The sequence below is a fragment of the Eptesicus fuscus genome, chromosome 16, assembly GCF_027574615.1.
Source record: "Eptesicus fuscus isolate TK198812 chromosome 16, DD_ASM_mEF_20220401, whole genome shotgun sequence".
NCBI lineage: Eukaryota > Metazoa > Chordata > Mammalia > Chiroptera > Vespertilionidae > Eptesicus > Eptesicus fuscus.
In genome coordinates, this window is record NC_072488.1 from 59,343,811 (window position 1) to 59,370,833 (window position 27,023).

Here is a 27,023-nt window from a genome sequence, read left to right on the forward strand (position 1 = left end):
AAGGCCAAGCTCTCGATCGGCTGGTCCCCTGGCACTTTGGAGCTGCTCTACTGTGGTGGGGAAGGGTTATGCAGATCCCACCTTAATCCTGCCTGCAGGAGAGTATTACTGCCCATGATGCTAATTAAGCACCTGGAAGGCTATAAGCAAGCCCAAGAGGATAGAGACCATACCAGGTCAAGGTGACCCTCCTTTCCTTGTGGGTTGAGCTGAGGATTTCACAATGGAGGAAAGGCAGAGCAAGGACTGACGGGCTCAGCAAAAAGGCCTGGAGCCTTCCTAAACCCACGCCTAGAAGGAAGAACACGAGTCAGAAGCTCATGCTGGGTTTCCATCAGCCATTTTACGAATTTCCCTTAGGCTACAGAAGCACAGGCTAGGAGAGCTCAGCTCTGGGCCCTCTATCAACCAATCTCATCACAGGCAGATAGGTGAGTGGAGCGGTGTGTGACCCCTTGTCCAATAGGCAGTGAATAAGGGCTGACCCCTGGAGGATGACACTCAGGCTCTATTGCTCAATGACAACAAACTCTTCCAGGCACAGATGATGAGAGCCTATTGACCCCAGAGAACAGCAACTTTCTTATCCATTAAGAAAAAGAAGCCCGATTTCCTCCTGGGGAGTATCCAGGCCGAGGCTATAAGAAAAAGTTTTCTTACATTTTGAACACTCAAAGATTCCAAAGACCATGACAGACACAAAACATGCAGCTAAGCAGGCTCCGGTTGGTCCAGAAACATCTCCATGTGGCCGGGTCACTCAGCAAATGTTGCTTCTGGTGTCAAAACCTGTAGCAGGTCTGTGTCAGTTAATCCCACTCATCCACGAGATCTTCCAAGCTTCTCTTGACTTGCACACCAACTTCCAGCCAAACAAGACTGAGGGCCGAATGGAAGAGCCTCATTGGGAAGATCACAAACACGCCAACAGAACCAGGATCCACGCTGACAAGGAAAGGCTAGAGCAGCGGGCCAAAGCAGAAAGCCTTCCCTGCGGACACCTAATGAGGATCAGTGCAACATGTTTGTTCTGCAGCCCTGGCTCCAACAGACAGGCATGGAAGGTCTTCTCGATCTCAGGCTGCATGTGAAGAGGACGGTAAAAGGAGGGAGAAGTTTCCTCCCAGATTTCCAAGGAGAGCTGCTCAGGTGGACAGAGGCTTAGACCAAAAGCAAAAACGAATGAATGGATGGCGGGAAGGTATGAGGAGTGTTCCATTCTTTGCAGATTTAATCGAGAAGCACGGGGGTCCTGAGTCCAACACCAAGGCATCCTGGGCTATGAAGTTCTTTTCTGTGATCTTGGCATCATACCAGGAGATCCTATCTCCACCCTCTGAGCTCCCGGTGGACGGACTGCAGGGAAAGGCACATCACAGCAGCATTGCCCTGCGGTGGGTGGGCTTCCTGAACCAGAGTCAGAGGTCCTCACAGATGACCATGGGAATACAGTGTCCCTGAACTCAAAGCTCCAGTGACAGAACATAGTCCCTGACCAGCTGCTGGAGAATGGAGAAGACCACTGGGCTGTGTGGTCAGGCCAGCGCCCGTTCCTCCCACACCTCACGGAAACAGCCACAGTGGGGGTGGCGGCAGGAGGGCTCAGTAGAAACGCTTTCGGCTCTGTTCCTGCCACTTGTTGTACAGTATGATCCCAATGACAATGGCAAACACGGAAAACACCAGCGAGAAGAAGACAATGAGGAAGAGGGCCAGGCCACTTAGGGGCGGCAGCGGGGCTGTCACTGAGGAAGCAAGAGAGAAGCAAGTCAGCCCTGGGAGCCTACCCATTAGAAAGACCACCAACAAGCTAAAGCCCCAGGTTCCAGTGCCCATTCTGGGAGACAGAACTCAGACTCTCCCTTTCCAGATGATTTAATCCAAAAATGAAGCTGCCGCCTCCTGCCCATCTGTAATCTGAAGACAAGTGACAAGAGGTGCCAGTGCTCCATATCCCTCCGGGGAAGGACAAAGGAGACAGCCCTGCGAGCTGAGGGTGAGGTCCCAGCATTGCGACCCTCCCACCGTGGGCCGCTTCCCAGGGTCCCCATGCTCACGCTCAGGCAGCTTCATGTTGTCCACCGAGGGCAAGAACACGTCTCGATGCAGCTTCTCCTCTTCTGGGGTTCTCTCCACTGTCAGCTCAAATAGCTTCAGGGAAATGATGTCATGGTTGTCTAAAGGAAAAAGTACTGCTCAAGCCCCCTCAAAAAGAGGTATCTTGGAGTATCTTGGCTCAAGCTTCCGACTCCACAGCTAACTAGCAGTGACCTTAAAAAAAATAATTGCAACCTCTGTTTCTCATCTAAAAATAAGGAAGGATAAGAAACGGGAATGTTCTATATTATTCTACAACATTATATATATTTCAGAGCGATATAAACATCAATGATGAGATTCATTGATTGGCTCCTCCTGTACGCCCACACTGGGGATCGAGCCCACAACTCAGACATGTACCCTGACTGGGAATTGAACCCTGACTTACTGGTTCATAGGTCGACACTCAACCATTGAGCCATGCTGGGCGAGCTCTCTCTTTTTAAAGCATCGTTATAAACTCATCAATTCAAACACATTTGACATGTTTCAATACACCGAGGTTATACATCTTACTGATGCTCAACTCCACCCATTTTGTTCCAGTGGGAGCCAATGCAAGTTGGTTTCTGAGTCTTTTTTCATGAATCCAGAAGTTTTTTAAGATTTTTTTAAATTTTATTGACTTTTTTTTCTTTTTCTTTTTCTTTTTTTAAGAGAGGAAAGGAGAAGCAGGGAGAGAAACGGATGTGAGAGCATACCCTCTACGGGGGATCGAGCCTACAAGCCAGGCATGTGCCTTGACTGGGAATTGAACCAGCAACCTTATAGTGCACAGGATGACGTTCAACCAACTGAGCCACACTGGCCAGGGCCCAGTAATTCTTGATATCTTCCTTGCTTTTCTGGAAAGTTCCCACTTGTACACTTCTTGCCATAGATCTGCCATTTCTTCAAGAAGCTCTTGTTCCTCTCAGTGGAGACTCGTATTAAGAGACCACAAATCTGAATGCCATGGAAGTTATGGCTACTTGGTTGGATTTCTTGCCATTTCTATGACTAGGATGACACCTACACCTGCTTAGACTTAGAATGTTAGCAGACCCTTAGCAAACCCTGAAAAACTGGATTTGCCTTCAATGCGGTGTTTTTGCTGTCAGGACTGAGTGGGAGCCATGGACAGAATAAAAGGCAGGGCACTGCTCCTCACAATGTGGGGCACCAATGACTGGGACGGCTGGAGTGCACCCCACTTTCTCAGCCATTTCAATACCCAATGCCTAGCAGTAAGAAGGTATCAACAAGAAATACCTTACGAGAAAGACACAATTTCTATTTAGGGACATTCTATGGGCAGAGAACACAGACTCACTAACCTAGGTATTAACACCAAAAACCTAGAGCGAAGGATTCCTTAGGATAAACAAAAAATGACTGTATTCTCTTTGGTCATTTCTAACAGCTGGGAACAACTTCCCATTGAAAAGTGTACCAGGAAGTTAACTGACAGGTCCTAGAAACATGTAAGCTTAAAGGAAAATGCAAAGAAGACATTTCAACTTGAAACACATACCAAGATTACCTAGCAAAGATCTAAAGCTTGTGCCTCTGTGCCTGGGCCCAGGGGAGCTCTGCCCACAGCCTCAGCCTTCTGCACAGAACTCAGCCCCTGGCTGCCAGGGCAGAGCAGGTGAGGGCGGAGTGCTGCAAAGGGGCACCGGGAATTCTCGCAGTGACGGAAACGCTCTGTGCCTTGACTATGGAGGTCATGACACAGGTGTAAATATTTGTCAAAACTCTTGCCCAGCCAGGTGTAGCTCAGCGGTTGAGCGTCGACCAGGAACCAAGAGGTCACCGGTTCGATTACCGGTCAGGGCATATGCCCAGGTTGCGGGCTCAGTCCCCAGTGGGGGGCGTGCAGGAGACAGCCAATCAATGATTCTCTCTCATCATTGATGTTTCCCTCTCTCCCTCTCCCTTCTTCTCTGAAATCAATAATAAAAATATATTTAAAAAAAAATAAAAAACTCTTCCAACTATGTACTTCTGTTGTATGGAAAGCACATCTCAATAAAGTTGATTTTTTTTTAAAAGCCATGATTTTAAAAATCAGATTTCATTTTAAAAATCCAGATTCCCAGCTTCTCTTGAAAAACTGACAGCATGGCCATACTGAGCCCACATTTGCTCTTGGCCACAACGCTGGAACCAAGCAGCTGTTGCCCATTTCAGATGGGTGTTTCCCTTTTCCTATTAGCTTTATTCATAATAAATTATGTCAAAAAATCCCAAGAGTTTGGTTCTTTACCTCTTCTCAAATGACGTTACGATTGGGACTGGAGCCAGGGGAGGACAAATGGGGACAAGGAGAAAGGAAGTCGGAGGAGACAGGAAAGACAAGCAGCGGGTACTGTCAGTGGCACAGACCTTCAGGGCACATGGTCAAAAGAGCTGACGAGAGGACGCAGAGCCAGGACTGAGAACAGAGTGTCACGCAGGCAGAGACACAGAGTCACTCTCACTAGGAGAGTGCTAATGCACAGTCGAGACATGGGTCCAGGGCAGTGTGTTCAGAGCAGAATGGCTGGAAACGGGAGCATCTCTACACATGAAACCCAGAAGTCTGAGCACAAAGCAGGGCCTGGGGGGCCGGCAGAGTCACGGAGAAGCCTTGTTCAGAGAAGGGGAACTAAGTACATTAGGAGTGGGAGGGAGGAAGCGAACTAGAAAGGTGGCACCAGAGTCAGAAAGGTGCAGAGCTCAAAACACAGCGGGAGAGCTGGCTCCTTGAACAGGCAAACACTACTTTCCCGTAGCTCCTACCATCTCCTAGGACAGCTGTCCGAGGCCAGCCGACGCCTGGGGTCTCAAGGAATCTGGATACGAGAATGCAGGAAGATAAGCACTCCCAGGGCACCTGCTTCCCAGAGTCCTGCTTGTCTGGCTCTGGCCTCTGAGAAGCTTCACCACGGCCTGGCCACTGAGACATGACCTCAGTCAGGGCAAATGAGAAGAGCAGTGGTAGTACCTGAGAGATCCCCGGTGATGGAGGAGGTGCCAAAGTAGTAGCCCCGGGGCAGGCGGACCCCGGGCACCTCAATGCAGTCCCTCCACTCATGCTTGCCATCGATGTCCATCATTATCTAGAATAAAAAGAAGAGAGAAATCAGGACCAGGCCCCGGGAGCAGGAGCCAGACAGCCCATACTGCCAACTGGTCCAGAACAGGGACTCACCGTCAAATGCCTCTTGACATAGCGAATCACAAGGAAAGTGTCATAATGGAGATTGCGGACAATGGCCGTACAGCCCCCCAGCTCTGTTGGCCGCCCATCCCGCTCATGGTCATAGCTGAGGGAGCCATTGTTCACCATGGCTGAGACGTAGGGGAACACCCGCTAGGAAGGCAGGGAAGGAAAAGCAGAGGACAATGAGGAAGTACTCTCAGGAGCGCCTGTGCAAAGAGCAACAAGAACTGTGCACATACAAGCTGAGCACCTTACAGCGACCAGACAATAGCCCAGCCTCATCATCAACAACCCGCTAGAACCGACACTCAAGTGATATGGCCCAGGAAGCGACTAACTCTGTCCTTGTCTTCAGGGATCCTCCTTGCTACAGGTCTGGGTGGGTCCGACATGGTCCCTCTAAGGCTCTAACCTCCTCCCCGAGAACACCATTGTGCACTGTTCTTCTGCCCCACGCTAGTGGCTTTTGTGTTTATGTCCCTATCTACCCAACTGCCATGTAAACTCCTTTAAGAAAAAATAATTTGTTATGCTTTTTTGCATGTCTCCACATTAGCCCATTCTCCCCCTACCCCCACCCCCAAGTATTTTGCACACAACAGGTATCCTGAAAATATCTTTTGATCAGGAAAATCTTTCCATTCAGGATAGTTCCTTTCAAATTCTAAAATCCTATTAGCACATGATGCCAAATGGACTAGGACTCAAAAAGAATCAGGCTGCTGGATGGTGTTGCCCATTTCAAGTCAAGCCAACATGACTGTTTTAGCCAAAAAACCTTCCAGCCCAGTTAAGCTTCAGCCACAACTTCTCCCAATAACACACAGAGCAAGGTTCTCCCACTGCAAGTTTCCCCAGATCCCTCCCACTTTCCCACCCTACTTCAGAGGCCCTCTCTCTCCAACAAAATTGTAGGAGCACATCTTCCTTAGAAATGATGAGCTACCCTTTAGAGCAAGCCCAGTGCTAGGCAGTGGAGATGGAAGGAGAGGTCACATGACACATGCCACTTGGTGAGTTCCACACTGTCCCCAATATCAACATGCAAGGTGAAGATGCACCCACAATCAGAGATTGGTGACTCTTGAGACAAGAGCCACATGGATTCTAAACAGTAGCAAATGTTGGATGAGCACACAGGGAATAAAGGATGGCCATGGTGGGTCAAGAATTGAATACCTGGACTCCTGGAGAATATCGCCTCTTCTGAGCCTGAGAGGGTCCAACAGGTTTGAAAACAAGAGAGGGCACAGAAGACAGGAGACCAAGTCAGAAAGAAACAGCCATCGGAAAGCTAAGACCCAGCAGTGGTGGGTGAGCAAACCAGTCTCAATCCCCAAACAGAAATTTAGGGTCCGTGGAGGGCACTCAAGTCCTTGTGCCTCTCAAAATTATAGGCAAAACTATATGCACAGGTGCTTGGACATTATGAGGAGAGGAGGGGTTACTATCACCAGATCCGCAAAGAAGTCCTCTGGGAAGACCTCTCTAAGGTCCTGAAGCTTACAGCAGCTTTATAAAACACACAGCACTACACCATCCACGCAGGCCCCACTTATGTCTCTGAGAGTCAGGTCAGGCCAAAGTTTGTACCCAGACTGCAGTATTTCTATGGCAAGGGGAGAGACAGCGCTAAGTTCTTCCAAATTCAAGATGCTGTTTACTGCCCAGGATCTCAGAATATAGCTAGTGCCCAGAAGACAAAAAGCCCAGCACGTGAGAGGCTGTGAAATGAACATGAATCCAAAGGGATCATTTACCCTCTAATTGAGCCTGTGGACATATATTTCCAAATATATAACCTATAACATGTGGGCAAGGCAAAGCTCCATGGGAGTGTTGAAACATGGCAGGTGGTTCAAGGATAGTTTTGCTACAGTACTAGCAACAAGAGATACCTACACTGGCTCAGTTCAGCCCTTCCCTACGAGAAGGGTGTGTAAGGGTGTAGAGCACAAAGCATTCCTTCCTCGGATGCTTCCTGAGACCTGTTACAGCCAGATACTGTTCCAGTGCTTTAAGTTCAATGGGAAACAACATAGACAGGAACCTGCTCTCATGGAGCTGACAATAAAGTGGAAGAGACAAATTCTAAGTAAATAAAATTGCAGACTGTGATAAATACTGTGATGAAAACAGAAGAGGTGATACAATAGAGACCAATAAGGAGACAACAGCTGAGACCCAGGTAGTTAGAGGCAGTCCCCCAAAGCAGCATGAGTTTGGCATATTCGTGGACTAGAAGACACAGGTGTTTGAAACTCAGCTAGTGAGGAAGGGGCTGGTGTGAGCTGAGGCAGGAGCCAGATCCCACAGTAAGGAGTTTAGGGTGGGCCTCAGAGCAGCTCCCAACTGTGAAATGTGTACAGGACTATTACAGGAGAGGAAATGAATCAGTGACGATAAACTGCCAAAATGTACTCTTCTACCACTGTCATCTAGAACAGCAATTTTCAACCGTGTGCCACAAAGATTTTTAAAACATGCAATATCTGACTATTTAGTCAGGGACATTGACCTCTTTTCCCTTAGACTGTCAAATAAAAAAATGACAACAGCCCTAGTTGGTTTGGCTCAGTGGACAGAGCATCAGCCTGTAGAGTGAAGGGTCCTGGGTTCGATTCCAGTCAAGGGCACATGCCCGGGTTGCGGGCTCAACCCCCAGTAGGGGGTGTTGCAGAAGGCAGCCAGTCAATGATTCTCTCTCATCATTGATGTTTCTATCTCTCTCCCTCTCCCCTCCTCTATGAAATCAATAAAAATAGATTTTTTTAAAAGACAACAGCCAACACAGCAATAGTTGTCCGGTGCAAATGAATCAAAATTATACCTTCTGGCCTGGCCAGTGTGGCTCAGTTATTGAGCGTAGACCTATGAACCAGGAGGTCACGGTTCAATTCCTGCTCAGGGCACATGCCCAGGTTGTGAGCCCGATCCCGTGTGGGGCATGCAGGAGGCAACCAATCAATGATTCTCTCTCATCATTGATGTTTCTGTCTCTCTCTTCCACTCCTTTCCTCTCTGAAATCAATAAAAATACATTTTTTGCCCTGGCAGTTTTGGCTCTATAGATAGATCATTAGCCTGCAGACTGAAGGGTCCCAGGGTTTGATTCCAGTCAAGGGCACATACCCAGGTTGCGGGCTCGATCCCCAGTAGGGGGCATGCAAGAGGCAGCCGATCCAATGATTCTCTCTCATCATTGATATTTCTCTCTCTCTCTCTCTCTCTCTCTCTCTCTCTCTCCCTTCCTCTCTGAAGTCAATAAAAATGTTTATTAAAAATACATATATACATATTTTTAAATTATACCTTCTGATTTTTTGGTCAGATTAGCAAAAAGTATATTTTTTTGGTGTGCTGCAGAATTTTAGTAATTCGTTTATGTGCTATGAGATGAAAAAGGCTGGAAATAGCTGCTCTAGAACAACAGATTTGTGAGTATGTCACCAAACACTTTACAGAAATGGGCTTGACAAGAAATTCCTAAGTGAACAGTTAGGAAAGGAAGGGATGAAAAATGCCCCAGGGGCTCCGATGATCCTAAGGCTTGCTTCATTTACCAACTCAAAAGTGCCTAGAACCGTCCTCCACCTTAGGGGGCCTTACTGGTCCCAGGCTGGTGAGGCACCCAATTATCCCAACAGAGGTGACTGAGGGAGCTTTAAGCTGCACCTACATGTGTTCCTCAGTTAGAATCGCCTCAGCAGGTCTAGAGTAGGGAACAGGTTTATTATATTTTTAAAAGCACCACAGATGGCTACAATGTACAGCCAAATTTAAGAAACATTGCACTGGACAAAGCCCCACAGCTTTTGAGAGCTGACCTCTGTCTCCTTCAGTAACTCATGACTTTGGCCTCCGACTTTGCCCTCACATGAATACTAAGTATTTAAATGCACCTTATTTTCCATGCCCAGTCAGGAGTCCGAGGAGTGTCTCTTGGGTACCCACTAACAATCGTTCCTTTCCTTGGAAGGCAGCCTTAATGGAGCTGGGACCGGAGGCTGAAGAATCACAATGACTCGGGCAAAGGTGGCAGTTTCAATCCTAACTGAAGAGTCACCAAGAATGAGGAACTCCTGCCTATTGTGTAAATCGCTGTGTGGAGGGTGGAGAAATGCTTTCACGTTTTTGTACTGCAAGGCTGCTTTTTAAAAAAGGGCACCTACATATAATTGTACCTTCAACATATCGTGATTGAAAGGAGATCCGTGAACTTGTGGGTTTCGAACCCTGTGCTAAAACTCCCCAGACCCGAAGCATACGAGCTGTGAACCACTGAACAGAAAAGAGCAGACATGGCCTGTCAGCAGGGAGAGCTGTTCTAACTGCGGCCACGCCACTCCCAGCTTCATAACGTGGGGTGAGCTCCACCAGCTGAGACTCCCTCTCCTGCTGGAAGCAGGGAGAACACAGGGCACACAGGGTTAACGATGAAGACGAAATGAGACGTGTAAAGCATCTGGTACAGTGTCCGGCATTCAGGAGGGAGTCAATAAATAATAAATGTTCATTCAATCCATGACTAAATGAATGAATTCCAGGTAGAAACATTATTTACAGGTACTCATATATACCCACAATGCTAAACACACAGTTTAGAGCAGTAATTCCCAGACCACTGGCTTGTCATGGACCAGTAAAATCTCCAAAAATATTTTGGAGGTTAACAGGTTTACCTTGTGGTTTTCTGACCTACTAAATACATTAAAATACAATAATGACAAGACAACCATCTTTATAAACATCACTTTTTTATAAATATCATTTTTTAAAATATTTTATTGATTTTTTTTTATTTTTTTTTTTACAGAGAGGAGGAGAGAGGGATAGAGAGTTAGAAACATCGATCAGCTGCCTCCTGCACACCCCCACCGGGGATGTGCCCGCAACCAAGGTACATGCCCCTGACCGGAATCGAACCTGGGACCCTTGAGTCCGCAGGCCGACGCTCTATCCACTGAGCCAAACCGGTTTCGGCTATAAATATCATTTTCAAATGAACATTTTAATACCAAAGACAGAAATATGTAATGTCATAATAAAACATTTAGCATCTATCAAAAGTCACCTCACTGTTCTTACTCTCAGACCAGTGAAACTGTCTCCAACCAACAGGAGCTCATGAACTTGGGAGCCACTCTTTAGGGCAGTTTTTCCAACTAAACCATCCTGCAGCTGAGTAAGCCGGCCGAGTTTGCTCCCTGAACCTAGACAGATATGAAGAAAAACAGGGTAGGAGAGAACGGAGCCACTATGGCTACTGTGCAGACACCTGCAGGATGGCCCTTGTGAGTATCAGTTAGTGGTGAGGTCAGCTAGCACTTTCTGAGAGCTTACTCTGTGCCAGACACTGTATCAGTAATGAGCACATATGCATTCCTTTAATTATCACAACCCATTCGGTTATAGTATTGGCATTCCCATTTCCAGGTAAGAAAACTTGTTTAAGAGGACAGAACTTGTTTAATAGGCTTTGCCTTGGCCAGTGTGGCTCAGTTGGTTGGAGCATCATCCCATACCCCAAAAGGTTGTGAATTTGATTCCCAGTCAGGGCACATACCTAGATTGTGGGTTCGATCCTGGTCGGGTTGCGTACAAGAAGCAACCAACCAATGTTCTCTCTTACCGTTCTCTCTCTCTCTCTCTCTCTCTCTCTCTCTCTCTCTCATTCTCTCTCTCTAAAATCAAGAAGCATATCCTCAGGTGAGGATTAAAAAAAAAAGAGAGAGCGAGAACACAGGAACTGAGTAGTGAAAGCAGATTTGAAACAGGCAGCCGGAGCCCAGAGTCCTGGCTCAGTCACTCAGTGAGAGCTACACAGCTCTCAATATCTACCAATATGGAAAAATGCTTAGTATATACTGTGAGATACAAAAACAAAAAACTACGTCTCTACCCTGAAACACAAAGAAATACTGGGGAATGGTTCTAGGTCGAAGGAAGGACATGACAACTGAATGCAACCTGGCATCTGGGCTTTCTTTTGCCATAAAGGACAGATCTGACAACTGGTGAAATCTGAATAAGGTCAGTAAATTAGGTAATAGTATTGATATCCATATTAAGTGCCTGATTTTGATCATTGTGCTATGGTTATATAAGAGAATTCCTTGTGTTTAGGAAAAACAAGTGAAGTATTTAGAATAAAGAGAGCATATTAAAGAAAGGCAATTTTCTCCTTAGTTCAGGAAAATATACACAGACAGAGAGACACAGACACACACACACAAAGGTAAAAGAAAAGGCAAAGTGCTCTGCCAGGATAAGTCAGTGGTTAGAGCATCGGCCTGTGAATGGAAGGGTCTTGAGTTTGATTCCCGGTCAAGGGCATGTACCTGGGTTGTAGGTTTGCCCTCCCAGCCCCAGTCAGGGCGCATGCAGGAGGCAACCAATCGATGTTTCTCTCTCCCTCCCTCCCTTCCATCCTCTCTCAATGGAAAAAATATCCTTTGGTGAGGATTAAGAACAACAAAAACGGCAAAGCAAATGTAATAAGACATTAACATTTTGGGGAATCTGCGTAAAGAGCACCCTGAATTCTTTATTATAATTTATCTGTAAGTCTGAAACTATGTCAAAATTTTTAAAAGATTAGTCTGAATCTAGTATTCACCATCTTCTCAATTTTTCTATATATCTAAAAAACTTAAAATGAAAAATTTTAAAAAATGGCATGTTCATGTGATGCAATGTTTTGTTTTTAAAAAGTTGTTTGTATGTTTTGTTTTAGCCTTTTCTGATTTTTCTATAATGAGCTTTAATATAAAAAGAAGAACAAACAAATGCCCCTTCTGCGGCATCTCCCCTCACACCTCCGTCTGACCCTCCCTTTGGACACTGGCGGAACACACAGAAGCCATTTTTCAGGCTTACAAAACTTTGTAAGTCACTGGTCCTACAGTAATCTTCATCCAACTAACCCTTTATGCAGGAATCTGGTACAAAGGTGACAGGATAACTCAGCAACATCCATCTGACATAGAGTGACGCCAGTGAGGTTCTCACATCATTGGGCAGCATGAGAAGGCCCCGGCTCCCTCAGCTCCCAAACTACCACCAAGCTATCCTAGGGACTGTCCCCAAGTCTTAAAGCTCATCTGAGGGCACTCCTGCCAGCTTACTGTCCGGAACTTTCACATTTGTGAACATCACCATGATCTTTTAAACTCATGGGATGATTTTAATCCCATTTATGTTAGTTGTGACCCCACTAGAACCAAAATAATGTAATTTGAGGACTTCAATAGAGTGCTCTAAAACCAGAAAGCATTAAACTTGATGTATGCCCAAACACCGAACACTGAAGTTCATGACTCGTCTACCCCAATTACAATTGCCAAGATTCAGAACACTGCCTAATGCGCATGTCTCCAGTTCACTGCTGCCCATCATTCTGATAGTATGTGAACAGGTCTCGTTAATGAGAAGATCTTGTCTACAGTTCTACTTTGAGGAATTCATGAACTTCCTAAAATTGAATGCAAAATCCTGTGTAACTGCATCTTTCATCATATTCTCAAAAAGGTCAAAACCCAAATAAAGAACTAACCCAGAGCTAAGAGCAGGCTCTTGCCTTTTTTCTCCTTCCTCTCTCTTTCATTGTCTCAAAAAAACCACAACATTATTTCCTCCTCACCTTCACTCAATTCCAGCAGAAAGCCATACATTTCTACTTCCTTCAAAAACCAGCTCTCAGCAATGAAACCGCCTCACTACCTACTTACATCAGAACTTGCCAATACTCCACACACCGACTCTCCAAAGGAGTATCTTGAAAAACACGACCTCACCTGGGACCAAAACAAAACCCCTAAGTCACATCCATGTTGGGTGATAACAAGAGAATTTAAGAAGGATGAAGTTCCCTTAATAATGTAAAGATTCTTTCTGCCGACAACAAAGAGACCAAGAGGGATTGGTGTCTTCATCAAGGGAATGTGTTGTTGGTTTTTTTAAAATAGAATATTTTTAAAAAATATATTTTCATTGATTTCAGAGGAAGAGAGAGGGAGAGAGATAGAAATATCAATGATGAGAGAGGATCATTGATTGGCTGCTTCCTGCATGCCCCCAACTGGGGATCAAGCCCACAACCCGGGCATGTGCCCTTGACCGGAACTGAACCTGGGACCCTTCAGTCCGCAGTCTGACGCTCTATCCACTGAGCCAAACCAGCTAGGGCAAGGGAATGTGTTTTTAACCTGGATGGCACAGTATTGTTAATTTTCTTCCAGTTTCAAAGGAGGAAAAACAATGATCACATTATAAAACATGGGGAGTACCTCAAACTCAGCTTCCAAGCTGGCCGAACCTGGGACCCTGAGCTTTCTCCCCACTCTCCCACCTACAGTCTCACCTCATGGAGGGAGGCCCAGTGTCTCCCGGGAAGAATGAGGCCAAGGATGCAAAGGGCTGCACTTCTGTGCTCTCCTTCCAGAAGGCCTCTTGTCATCATACTGATTTCAACTGAAAAAAGACACTCCCATTCCCAGAATTCCCTGCAACTTCTCAACAACATCTGGGCTGTCATGAGGAACCAGGACTGTCAGCTGATGATTTCATAATGCTAAGATGATCAAGTCATCCTTGAATCAACATTTTAACAAAATAGCAATACTAAGATATAGTTCACACAATATTACCATTCACCTATTTAAAGTCTGTAATTCGGTGGCTTTTAGTATATTCAGAGTTAAGACTATGATTACCACAACAAATTTTAGAACATTTCACTGCCCCAAAAAGAAACCCTTTGCCCACTAGCAGTCACTCTCTCCACTCCCACCTTAGCTCAGCTTCAGGCAACTACTCATCTACTTTCTGCCCTATAGATCAACCTGCCTGGACAGTTTGTACATATGGGATCATAAAATATGTCTTTTTTGACTGGCTTCTTTCACTTAGCATGTTTTCAAGGGTCATCCACATTGGAGCACATATCAGTGCTTCACTTCTTAATGCTGAATGATATTCCATTGTAAGGATACATCATATTTGTTTATCCACTCATTATTTGAGTTGTATTCATTTTTTTAGCTGTGATCATAATGCTACTATGACATTTACGTAAAAGTTTTTTATGTAGATATATTTTCATTTCTCTTGAATATACACACCTAGGAATGGAATTGCTGGATTAGGTGAACTCTACATTTAAGCATTTGAAGACCTGCCCAACTGTTTTCCAAAACAACTGCTCCATTTACATTCCCACCAGCAGTGCATGAGGGTTCCAATTACTCCACAGCCTTAACACTTGTTATCATCTGTCTTTTCCATTTTAGCCATACAAGTGAGTGTGAGGTGACATCTCACTGTGGGTTTTAATGCTTGTATTGATTTTTTTAGAGAGGGAGAGTGGGAAAGAGAAACATTGATGTGAGAGAAACATCAATCGGTTGCCTCCCATACCCACCCTGACTGTGGATTAAACCCACAATCGGGTATATGCCTTGACCAGGAATCAAACCCGAAACTTTTTGGCACATGGAACAATGCTCAACAGAGCCACACTAACCAGGGCTGTGGTTTTCATCTGTATGTCCCTAATGGCTACAGATGTCGAACATCTTTAAATGTGTCTATTGGCAATCTATATATCTTCTTGGGGGCAATATCTATTCAGATGCTTTGGCCATTTTTTAATTGGGTTGTCTTTTTCATTAGCGTTGTATCTAGAACATATAAAGAATTATCACTGTACACATAAGGAACTGGTGGACATTGAAATTGGGTCTCAAAAGAACTGTTGGTCCAGAAAGAAACTCACTACAGACTGATTCATTTGCCTGTCAGCGTGACTATTGTTGCTCGTCTCACATTCAGTTCTTATAAGTATATATCTAGTGACATATGATCTCGCTCATCTAGGGGAAATGATGAACAACATAGACTGAGGAACAAGAACAGAACCAGAAACAAGGAGGCATCGATCGGACTATCGGGCCTCAGAGGGAGGATAGGGGAGGTTGGGAGGAGGGGGGAGAGATCAACCAAAGGACTTGTGTGCATGCATATGAGCCTATCCAACGGTTAAGTTCAACAGGGGGTTGGGGCATCCGTGGGGAGGGGTGTGGGATGGGAATGGGGGGATGAGGACAAATATGTGACACCTTAATCAATAAAGAAATTAAAAAAATAAATAAATACAATAAAAATAAAAAAAAATAAAAAAAAAAGAATTATCACAAGTCCCTTATCAGATATATAATTTACATTTATTTTCTTCCAGTCTGTGGGTTGTCTTATCACTTCCTTGATGGTATCCTTTGAAGCACAAGTTTCTAATTTATCTAATTTTTTTTCTTTTGTGGCTTTTGTTTTTGGTATTGTATCTAAGAAACCATTGCCTAAACCATTGCCTAAAATTATTTCTATTTTCTTCTATGAGTTTTATAATTTTAGCTTTTACCTTTAGTTCTTTGATCTATTTTGAGTTAAAATTTGTGTATGGTGAGGTTGGAAAAACTTCCTTTTTCTCCCTGTGGAAATCCAGTTGTCCCAGTACCATTTGTTGAAAAGACAATTCTTTCCCCATTGAACTGTCTTGGCACCCTTATCAAAAATCAATTGCTCGCCGAAACCGGTTTGGCTCAGTGGATAGAGCATCAGCCTGCGGACTGAAAGGTCCCAGGTTCGATTCCGGTCAAGGGCATGTACCTTGGTTGCGGGCACATCCCCAGTAGGGGTTGTGCAAGAGGCAACTGATCGATGTTTCTCTATCATCGATGTTTCTAACTCTCTATCCCTCTCTCTTCCTCTCTGTGAAAAATCAATAACATATATATATTAAAAAAAATCAATTGCTCATGGGTGAAGGAGGCAAAAAGGGAGGTAATGGGGGACATCTGTAATACTGTCAATAATTGTGAGTCCTCCAAAGTTTGCTCTTCTTTATCAAGATTATTTTGCCTATTCTGATTCTCTTGAATTTTTATTTTAGGATTAGCTTGTCAATTTCTGCATAGCCAACTAGATTTTTGATAGACAGGGAATGCATCAAATCTGTAGATCAATGTGGGGCGTATCACCATCTTAACAATACCAAGTTTTCCAATTCATGACACAGAATGTCTTTCCATTTATTTAATCTTTAAATTTTTTCAACAATATATCATAGCTTTCAAAGTATAAGTTTTCTTAAATTTATTTCTAAGCATTTTGTTTCTAGTTAAATTATGTCTAAGTATTTTATTCCTTTCCAGTGTAAATGGAATTTCTTACTTTCATGTTCTGATTGTTCAATGCAAATATATAGAAATACAACTGATTTTTGTATGTTGATCTTGTGTCCTACAACCTTGCTGAATTCATTTATCAGTTCTAATAGTTTGTGGATTCTTTAGAATTTTCTATATATAAGATAATGTCATCTGCTAATAGAAAGTTTTACTTCTACCTTTCCAATCTTGATGTTTTTATTTTCTTACCTAACTGTCCTGACTAGAACATCCAGGATTGTGTTAAATACAAATGGCAAACGCAGAATCCTTGTCTTGTTCCTGACCTTAGGGGGAAGATTTCAGTCTTTTACAATTAAGTACGTTATCTGAGGGTCCTTCACAGATGCCCTCTATCAGGTTGAGGAAGTCCATTCTATTCCTGATTTGTTGAGTGCTTTTATATCACAGAGGTATTATATCTTGTCAAATACTTATTTCCACATCTATTGGTATGACCAAATGTTTTTTGTCCTTTATTCTATTAATATGGTCTATTATATTAATTTTCAGATATTAAACCAAACATTAATTTCTAGGATAAATACATTCAGTCATGATGTATAATCCTTTTCATGTTAATAGATTTGGTTTGCTAGTATTTTGTTGATAATTTTTACATCTGTATTCATAAAGATATTGGTCTGTAGTTTTCTTGTGATGTCCTAACCTAGTGTTAATATCAGGGTAATACCAACTCAAAGAATGAGTTGATAGTGTCCCTTCCTTTTATATTTTGTAAGGGTTTGAGAAGAATTCCATATTAATTCTACTTTACATATTTGGTAGAATTTATCAGTGAAACCATCTAGTCCTGGGCTTTTCTTTGTGAGTTTCTTTTTTTTAAAATATGTTTTTATTGATTTGAGAGAGGAAGGGAAAGGGAGAGATAGAAACATCAATGATGAGAACCACTGATCGACTGCCTCCCGAACACCGTCTACCGGGGATCAAGCTCACAACCTGTGACCTTGACTGGAATCAAACCCAGGACCCTTCAGTGGGCAGGCCAATGCTCTATCCACTGAGCCGAACTGGTTAGGACTGAGTTACTATTAATTACTAATTCAATCTCTTTACTTATCTATCCAGATTTTCTATTTCTTCAGCTGTTATTTCAACAATGATTTATGATCTGGCAACCTCACTATGACACAGGTAGTACCCTGCACTCCCAAATACGCAAGCTCTTGACCTACTTACTAAACTGCAATCCCTATATCGCTGGTGAGGAAATTGTTACTTTGGACAACCTGTCCTGATGCAGATAGCCAAGCTTAAACCCCTTCTCAGGTGCATCAATGGTTGCTAGCATTTTCCTAGTATTTCCTGGTGGACAAATGTGGTAGGAAGTGAGCTGAGCAACAAGGCCATGTGTACTCTGGTGACAAGGTAACAAGAAACCAGAGAAACGTTTTCACTGCAGCAACTTAAGGAATTTGATGAACTGTTCAAAACCCCTCCTGCAGCCTCTTTGTCCTCCTCATCCAGCACATCTTTACACATGACATTTGCAAGCTTTTAAAAGGCACCATATATGTCTCTCTATCCTTATGTGCTCAAAATAATAAATCAAAATGAGACTGTGGTCTCTGATTTCAAACCCACTATCTGGCCCGGCTGGCGTGGCTCAGTGGTTGAGCATTGACTTATGAACCAGGAGTTCAAGGTTTGATTCCCAGTGAGGGCACATGCCCAGGTTACAGGCTTGATCTCCAGTATGGGGCATTCAGGAGGCAGCCAATCAACAATTCTCTCTCATCATTGATGTTTCTATCTTTCTCTCCCTCTTCCTCTCTGAAATCAAAAATATATATTTTTTAAAACACAAACCTGTGTGTCAATAACAAGTCTTTTTGTGTGTGTTTTTTTAGCCTTTCTGGACTTTAGTTTCTTACCTATACTGTAGGGATAAAAATAACATACACCCCAAAGTACTGTTTTGATAAGTAAATAATACATATAAAAATGCATGGAACAATGGCTGTCACCTTTACCTATTGTATCAAATAGTAAACCATGCTGTTAACAAAACACATCTGATCTTAGCCTCCAAGGTAGTTCCAGGTTGTTGGGAGGTAGAAGGAGTGCACTTCCTATACGCTCTGCACGGAGTAGGAGATCTATGTACTGCATCTGCACAGCTCACGAGGACAACGAGTTTCTCCATTCTCAAGGAAATCCACCCGGCAGAACACAGTGCTGGGAGGTAACAACCAGAACTAAAATCACAGCCTCGGGAATCAGGTGGACCTGTGCTCAAAATCTGACTCCACTTTATACTGGCCGTTACCTTGAGCAAGACACTTACCTTCTTTGAGCATCTCATTGGTAAAATGGGAAAAATAATACTGACTACAAGGAGATTTGAAGATTAAGACTATCTGTAAAATGGCAAGCATGAGAAAACAAAAACTTGCTTTTATTAGTTTTTTAAATTTTATTTTAATTTTAAAATTTGTTTAATAAATAAATAAATAAGAAAACAAGGACTCAATGGTGGTCCAGGGCTCCTCAATCCTGGCTATACATGTAACTCACCTGGAGAGCTTTGAAAAGTAAGGTTGGCTAAACTTTACCTAAGACAAATGGCATGAGACTCTCTGAGGTTGGGCCTGGACATCAGCATTCTAAATGCTCTCTAGGGAATTCCAATGTGCCGTTGGGAGTGAGAACCATAATAGCTAGCCAGAAAAGAAGTCTGCTTTTTACCATCTGCAACTAATTTTTCTGATTAATGGCTACTCTCCTTACAAAATAAACCCATATATCCCCTCTCAAATCAGAATTAATAGTACCTCATGGTGAAATGGAAGCTAAGACAATTTGAACAATTCACAGAGAGGCAGGTTTAAAACTCTAGTCAGCCCTGCAGCCCAGACCTCTTATTCGAATGCATTTCTACCGACCACTATTTCCTCAGCACAACAGCAAACCTAGTCATGACATGCCCCTCATTAAAATCCTTTAATGCACTTACCGCCTTAGAACACAGTCCAGACTCCTTAACGGGAACACACCCTTCAGAAGCTGGCCCCACAGTGCGCACGGTGAGGATGAGTCACACACACCCGTGCTCTGGTGCTGGTCTAAACAGCCAAACCACCAACCACCCAAGGAGACAGTGCTCAATCTCAGTGTCCAGTTAACATGCCCAAGAGACAACAGTGTCAATACAAAAGAATGCAATATGAATGGGAGCCCCTGGAATTGTGCAACGTGGCAAGGCTGCTGGCCCCGTTTCTCTTTCTAGCCTCATCTCTCTCTGATCCCCCTTTGTGCCCTCACACTCACTGTCCCTCCTCTCACTTCATCACCTTAACACATGCTTTTCCCTCAGCATGAAACACTGGTTCCTCATTTTGCAAACTTTAATGTAAATGTCATTTCCTGGAAAAAGTCTTCCCCACCGCCACCTCCACCACCACCACCCAGGACCCCCACCCCAGGTTAGATGCTGCTGCTATAGCTTCACTTTACATCCCCTAGTTCCCCCACCAGGACTCTCACACATCAGTGCTACTGAGTGCAAGGACCATGTTGGTCTTGCTCCAGATTCCCAGGGTGTGGCGCCTGAACAGGGTTTGATGATGGTGGAGTTAAGAGGGGCCCACAAACAACTCTGTAATTGACTCATAACAAAAGGTTATTCTCTTAACTCAGGTCTCACTTTCCACATCCTCTAAGGTGAACTCTGTGGGAAATGTTAAAAACTGTTGAATCTGGTTGTTGAATATACAATGATCTGTTCTTCCAATTTTTTATAAGTTTGAAATATTTCATAAACTTTTGGGGTAAAAATAAAGAGAGTTCTACTTCCATTCCTAATACTTCCTTTCCTGCTAAATATTATTTAGCTACAGGATGCCTAGCAACAACCTGTCATAACCATGTTCCCACCACCTGATGGTAGGGCCATCAGGCAGAGAGTACCAACATGCTGTTAGCCTAAGAAAATACTACAGAAACCTTAGGGTCCGCTAACAAAAAAGAAGCTTCCTGAGGAAAGGAAGAAGAAAAGGATGCTGGAAAGGGTGCACAAACTGCAGGAGGACATGGCAGTGATATATTAAGTCACCAGGTGAGTGACATACATCAGCTTGCTCTGGTGCTGGCCTAGTAGCCAAATCACCAACCAGCCAAGTATGCTCACTTCCAGCAACCACCTAATGTGCACAAGACAGAACACTGTTAACGCCAAAGAGAAAGCCCCCGTTCAGATGGCCATTCCTAAAGGACTGTGCCCATACACAGCTCTCTCTAGAAAAAGCCCTGAGAAATGCATTAACTGCTGAAGTTCAACAGACGAAGGAAGGAGAAGTGAACCCCTCACGCCCTAGCCCCTCTGCTCCCTCCTGAACAGCATTCCTGAGGCAGAGGACGGGAACGTCCGTGCGGCTGTCCTAAGCTCTGACACTTGCCATTACCTCTTGCTGCTTCTCCTCATTGGGGTAGGTGTCTACAAATACTCCCAGCCCCACAAATTTGTCCATGTTTCCAAACACAGGCCCTAGAGGGAGAGAACAGATGATGAACAATGAAATAAAGCCAAGATAAAGGAATAATATTCACTATGATGGAGGAAAAGGTAAAATTCAAATGACTCTCAGGCCTCAATTAAGACAAGAAAACATGTAAAAGCACCCAGGAAAGTGCATGGCTGTAACAAGCACCCAGCACACAGCTGTAGTTGTTATGAAGGCAGGGGAGAGAGAGAAGGCCACTGCAACCTTGTTTAGCACTACAGCTGCACCCTGATCCCGACTGGTTGCTAAGGCGCCCCTAAAGAATTCTGCCTCACACACACTTGGTGATGACTATGCCCCTGAGAGAGATCCAAATTCCCAAGTTTGACTTCTTATTGCAAAGGAGATCAGGTTCAATGAGGTGGAGTTTGCCATTTGCTTTGGGCAATGGCTCCCAAACAACGGGGGGAAATAGACACTCTTCTCCCAACTCAGGAGTGCTGAATGGGTCACTGTGAAGGCCCAGAAGGAATCTGCTCACCCAATCATCAGTGCTCAGGAGAGCCAGTGCTTTCACCTCGTCAACAGGCCAGGTGGATTCACAGGGAAATAAGAAGGAACTAATAAGCAAGAAATCAGCCCAGGAGGAGTCAAGTTCAGCTCCTTCTGAGGACTCAGATCCCATTCTAGAGACTAGACAGGGCCAGTCTTCATCCACAGACATCAAGGGAGAGGGAAAACTGCTGATATGTAGGGACATACCCTTCTCAAAAAGAGGACACATGAAAAAGCATGTCAGTCACACCCTACACAAGAGCAACCCAGGGTCCCAATACCTGGCTGCATCCGATCCTTTGTGTACCAGATTGCCAAGCCATCCCCATGCAGATTCTTCTTCCCTTGTCCATGGATTTTGAAGTGCACCTGCAACTCCCAGTCTCTCAGGAAACAAGGCTGACGTGAGAAAAACAAACACACACACACATTGGGATCAATGAGGAGTATGAAATGCAAAACGACTGAAGCCCTCAGCAGCAGTCTACAGACTAGGAAAACATAAATGCATGTAACACGAGGCTACAGGTTAAAACTGAAATCTAAGACTTGCTAAGTGTTTGTGTCATAAAATTAAATAAATAAAGCCATTCAACTGTATATGAGATTTAATATAAAAAGTGAATAAACCGCCGAGACCGGTTTGGCTCAGTGGATAGAGCGTCGGCCTGCAGACTCAAGGGTCCCAGGTTCGATTCCGGTCAAGGGCATGTACCTTGGTTGCGGGCACATCCCCAGTAGGAGGTGTGCAAGAGGCAGCTGATCGATGTTTCTCTCTCATCGATGTTTCTAACTCTCTATCTCTCTCTCTTTCTCTCTGTAAAAAATCAATAAAATATATTTAAAAACAAAAAAGTGAATAAACCTCCAAATTGTCTTCAACATCTCCCAATAGAAATAGGATAGTACTCCAAAGTTAGGAAAGACACCAAAATGCCATGTGAGACTGCTATTGTCATATACCCATCCAGCAAAGCGTCTCAGCCTGTATAGTACAGGTGGCTGAATTAACTCACCTACAGCTTAAGATCACCCCTCTGATAGAAAGACTCTAAAAAGCTTACATTTACAATGGGGGAAAAGGAGACATATATAATACTTTCAATAATGAAGAATTTTAAAAATAAACAAGTAAGTAGCTTAGACTTTAAAGGAAGGTCAAAACCTCATTCATTGTCAAAGAGTAAGAAAAATGAAGTCATTAGGCAAAGGTTTCCAGAAGTAATTAGCAGATGCTATACACAATGCTAATTAATTGGACATGGCCCTATACCAAGCTGAGGGAGGGATAAGCTGGAGTTCCCTTGAGAAGGGGTAGGTTACAATCCCCCCAAACCTCATGCCCATGGCCAGGAAGCATAAATGCACCAAAGGAGACCACTCCCATCCTCACCACAGGGATAGCCTCTGGTGGGAAAATTTTAAGGAGGTGGGTATGAATCAGACTCCTATTTCTTTTTCTGAATTGTGTAGCAAACCTTGGGGAAATGGAGGAGGTAAGTGCTCTAAATAGTTGAACATGCCCCGCCAGTGTGGCTCAGAGGTTGAGCATCAACCCATGCACTAGGAGGTTGCCAGTTCGATTCCCAGTAGGGACACATGCCAGGGTTTCAGGCTGGATCCCCGGTAGGGGGCATGTAGAAGGTAGCCGATTGATGTTGATGTTTCTCTCATTAATGTCACTAATTTTTCTGCCTCTCTCACCCTCTCCCTTCCTCTCTCTCTAAGTCAATAAAAACATTTTTTTTTAAATAGTTGAACACTTTCAAGTAGAAACCAGAGTGGGTATTTGATTTAGAGAGGCTCCTGGTTCAAGTTCACCATGAAGAAAGAGAAGGAGGAGCAGATAGACCAATGGGGTTCAGCCAAAGGCTCTCCAAATAGACTGTTCTGGCTCTCAAGCAACATATCGCTAGATCATTTTCAGTTTAATTTCTGGGAAATCTTCCAAAAGTGTTAGCATTAGGAGTACATATTCCAAATGAAAGGGGTGCGGATACTTCTAAATTCTCCAACAGCTAACCCTACTCTGATGAACCCAGTCTCTGGGTTATCATCTTTCTGCTGTTACATTTAGATTCCAGGGCAAGAGTGAAATTCAGTGGCAGAAAGCTGCACCATAGCCAGAGAGTGGGTATTATGTCCCTGGGAAGAGGGCAAGGCCCGAGAGGTTCATACTCAGCCAAGAGGTGTCTGCCACTTATCTTTGGCCTCCTGTAGCACAATGCCATACAGTTTTGATCAGGACTATGTCTAACAGTGGTTCTGAAACTTTGCTGCACATTAGATTCACCTAGAGGGCTTGAAGGAAAAACCCCAATGCCCAAGCCATACCCAATTCCAATTAAACCAGAATCTCTGGGGGTGGAATCCAGGCACTGACTCCAATAGACAGCCAAACTTGAGAACCCACTGCTCAAACCAATGCTTCCTATCCAAATACGTAACTCAGAAACAACTCCAAGGCTCTTTCTGATAGCCAGTTATAAAAAAACACAGGTAGCCCAGCCTGTGAGGCTCAGAGGTTAGTGTAGACCTATGAACCAAGATTCCATCAGGGCACGTGCCCAGGTCTCGGGCCTGATCCCCAGAAGGGGGCATGCAGGAAGCAGCCAATCAATGATTCTCTCATCATTGATGTTTCAATCTCTCTCTCTCTCCCCCTTTCCCTTCTTCTCTGAAATCAATAAAAATATTTTTTTAAAATACAGGTAGCAGAGAATCTGAAAAAGGGCAGGAAAACCAGAGACTAGAATTGCTGCTATGAGTTATGTAGAGACAGCTAGCAAGACAGCAGCAAAGTTTTGAACCCTGGATAGAAAAATTTAGTAACCCAGAGACCTCCATCAATGCACCTTATAACAGATGTAAGGCATAACAACGTACATTTCTGTAACTACATTAGCTTTCCAAAGCTTTTTCATGTCTATTCTCACAACAATTCTGGTGGGCGTGTAGAATAGGTATTATGAAGTGCATCTGACAGATGGAAAAACTAAAAACGGAGACAGTAACTAACCGCCTAGGGCTCACAGTGGGTGTATAATACAGCTACATCTGGGACCCGAGTCTTTCAACTGGCAGCCCTCACCTCTTCTTCCAGAACACGCTACCATACACTGTCCAGGAACAAGCTCAGCACTACAACCTGGGGCAAGGGGCCCCCTTGTGCAGATGGCTCATGTAGAAATTTATCTTCTCCCTCTGCTCCTTTCGAATTCTCTGCACATAAAAATGAGCAGGGAGAAGAAACAGTGCTCTTGTCTGGGGTTCACTTATCTAAAACTAATGATTAAAAAAACATGAAAAAGTAAGGTCTTAGCTTATGTGAATCCAAAAGTATTCAAGGATGCCAAGGCCATTCCCAAAAGTAAAGCGGTCATAAAAGATTTTGAAAAAGCCCTGGAAACCAAAAAGAAAGCATCATCTTACACTTGTACAAAATCAGCCACACCAGGAATACTGCATTCACTTCTTGCCGCCATACCTCAAAGGAAGACAATGTAGCTAGAAAAGGTCCAGAGAAGGACAGATAAAATGACCAAGGGCTCAAAGTGGCTTTCACATGACAATAAAACTTAAAGTGAATTAACATGGGAGGGGGAGAAACTAGGATGAAGTTTCAGATAAATTTAAAAGGCCAGTCTTCTACTTTACAAAGCAAAGTAACTAAACATGAGTTATTAACCTCCAAGAAGTCATACTACCAAGTCTGAATTAAATGTCTGAATTAAAGACATTTCAGACAACAGAAAAAAAAAGAATTGTTTGCTATAATTAGGGCAAGAGAGAGCATTTCTCTAAATATCTGATTTCATTATGAAGGGCATCATAACCTCTGAAATGAAAACCTTTAATAACCACAGGAGACAAATAGGCAGTAAAGCTAAGCCAATATGCCTCTGGCAAACGTTTTGGGTCACCAACACAGGAGGGAGGAAGGTTCTTACCACCCGGTTCCAGAGAGCACCCTGTTTACTTTGCATATCTGGAGTAAGGCGGATATATTGCGTCATCACCATGGCGTTGCCCATCAGATTCCACAATGCAGAACTGCTAGTGCCCACACCTACAGGGAGTAAGTAGATCTGTTCGTACTCTTCAACACCAACCCATTCAGAAAGCCACCCCAAGGCCCGCCAAAAGCTGCAGTCATCTCTTTTCCCCCCTTTCATGTCAATTTCCCACCTATCACTCATAAATCTTAAATCCTTACCATCTTTACAGCTTCTTTTCACAAAGCCCTTCTTAAGTGAACACCCCAAAGCACATCAGAGCTATCGCTTTATCCAACACTTTATGCCAGAGTAACCATAGCTCAGATCTATTCTTCCCTTTTTAATTGTGAGTAAATTGTAGCTCCACGAAAGAAAAAAAAAACCCCAGTTAAACCAAAAAGAGCTTGATCCTCAGGCTTCTGGGGCTTAATCACATTCTTTAAACAATCCAAGCATGGCTTTAGCAGATACATGAGACTACAACTGAGCGTGAGAGCTGTGTCCATAACCCACAGCATTAGCTGGGACACACACAATGGTGACACCCCGTGCATCTGCTAACTAAGTGAACAAATCATCACCCTTAGCAGGAGTGAAGGTGCTCTTCCACTTGGAGTCTGTGTTTGCTTGTTTGCTGTCCCCCTACCTACACTGCAGTGGGGAAACCGGCTTGTGTTAGTTAAGCCAACTGCACTGATTTGGTCCTCTTTGAAGCCTACGTGAGTGTTCTAGTTGATAAGCTGTGCCTAGAAATCTATGAACCCTAACAGAGCAAAGCTGCCAGCCCCTTTCATCAACAGGACTCCTGAACTGGAGAAGAACAGGTGTTTTAATGGGCAACAGAATTTTGTCTTCTTTCTCCGTTGGGCCAAGTTCTGCCCCAGCTCTGCCTCCTGCTTTATTTCTAGCACCTCCGTAACTCCATCCGGAGACTGGCTCATTGCTAGTGGCCCTCCATCACTCGCCCCCATTCGCAGTTCTCTCTCCTCCCCGGCGTTCAGGCCTAGCCCTGGCGGCATCCGAGGGCCCAGGACGACCTGCTGGGAACCTCCAGCGCTAGTGCGGCGCCGGGAGTGGGAGGGAGGCTGACCCCTGCCCTTCGGACCCGTAGTTCCCAAACTCCGCGGGAGTCCCCGTGGGCCCCTAGCCATCGCCGGCAGTGGCCGGGCCAGGAAGCCCGTCGCCGCCCGCCTCTACCGAGGATCTCAGGTCCCGAAGCCCTCCCCATGCACGATCACCTCGTCCCGGGCGCCTCACCCTGGTAGGGCTTCGACAGCGAGTGTTCCCGCTTCAAGTACTCGAACGTCTGACCCGCCCCGACTTTTCGGGGCCCCTGCCCAGACCCCAACAAAAGGAGAAGGAGCAACATCCTGGACCCATCCCAAGCAGACAGACGCCGCCGCCACCGCCACCGCCGCCACCACCACCCAGAGGGACCCAGAGTCGCCGCCATCTTTCTCACCACTGTCCCTTCACTAAAAGCCCGCCCCAT

The 27,023-nt window shown here is 44.4% G+C and overlaps 1 protein-coding gene across 2 annotated transcripts; it reads right to left on the reverse strand.

Moving 5' to 3' along the window:
• Positions 1-4: 4 nt before the first annotated feature.
• LMAN2L (lectin, mannose binding 2 like) lies at positions 5-27,023 on the reverse strand. Of its 2 annotated transcripts, XM_008156495.3 has the most exons (8): positions 26,789-27,023; positions 25,484-25,602; positions 21,815-21,932; positions 20,940-21,022; positions 5,276-5,437; positions 5,069-5,183; positions 2,058-2,177; positions 5-1,745 (listed from the first exon to the last, which is right to left on the reverse strand). In XM_008156495.3, the coding sequence occupies exons 1-8, from the start codon at positions 27,021-27,023 to the stop codon at positions 1,603-1,605; spliced, it is 1,095 nt and encodes a 364-aa protein (XP_008154717.2). In that variant the 3' UTR covers positions 5-1,602. The 2 variants fall into 2 exon arrangements, with proteins under 2 accessions (XP_008154717.2, XP_027988438.1); XM_028132637.2 differs by lacking the exon at positions 5,276-5,437 and having other exon boundaries at positions 26,789-26,984.

What these genes read in the sequence shown, in the direction of transcription:
- LMAN2L (XM_008156495.3), bottom strand. Translation starts at nt 27,023, where the DNA reads ATGGGGCGGGCTTTTAGTGAAGGGACAGTGGTGAGAAAGATGGCGGCG. An exon ending in GTGCTCTCTGGAACCGGGTG is followed by an intron (nt 21,933 to 25,483) that starts GTAAGAACCTTC and finishes TTCTCACGTCAG; the next exon opens with CCTTGTTTCCTGAGAGACTG. An exon ending in ATGTCAAGAGGCATTTGACG is followed by an intron (nt 5,184 to 5,275) that starts GTGAGTCCCTGT and finishes TTTTTATTCTAG; the next exon opens with ATAATGATGGACATCGATGG.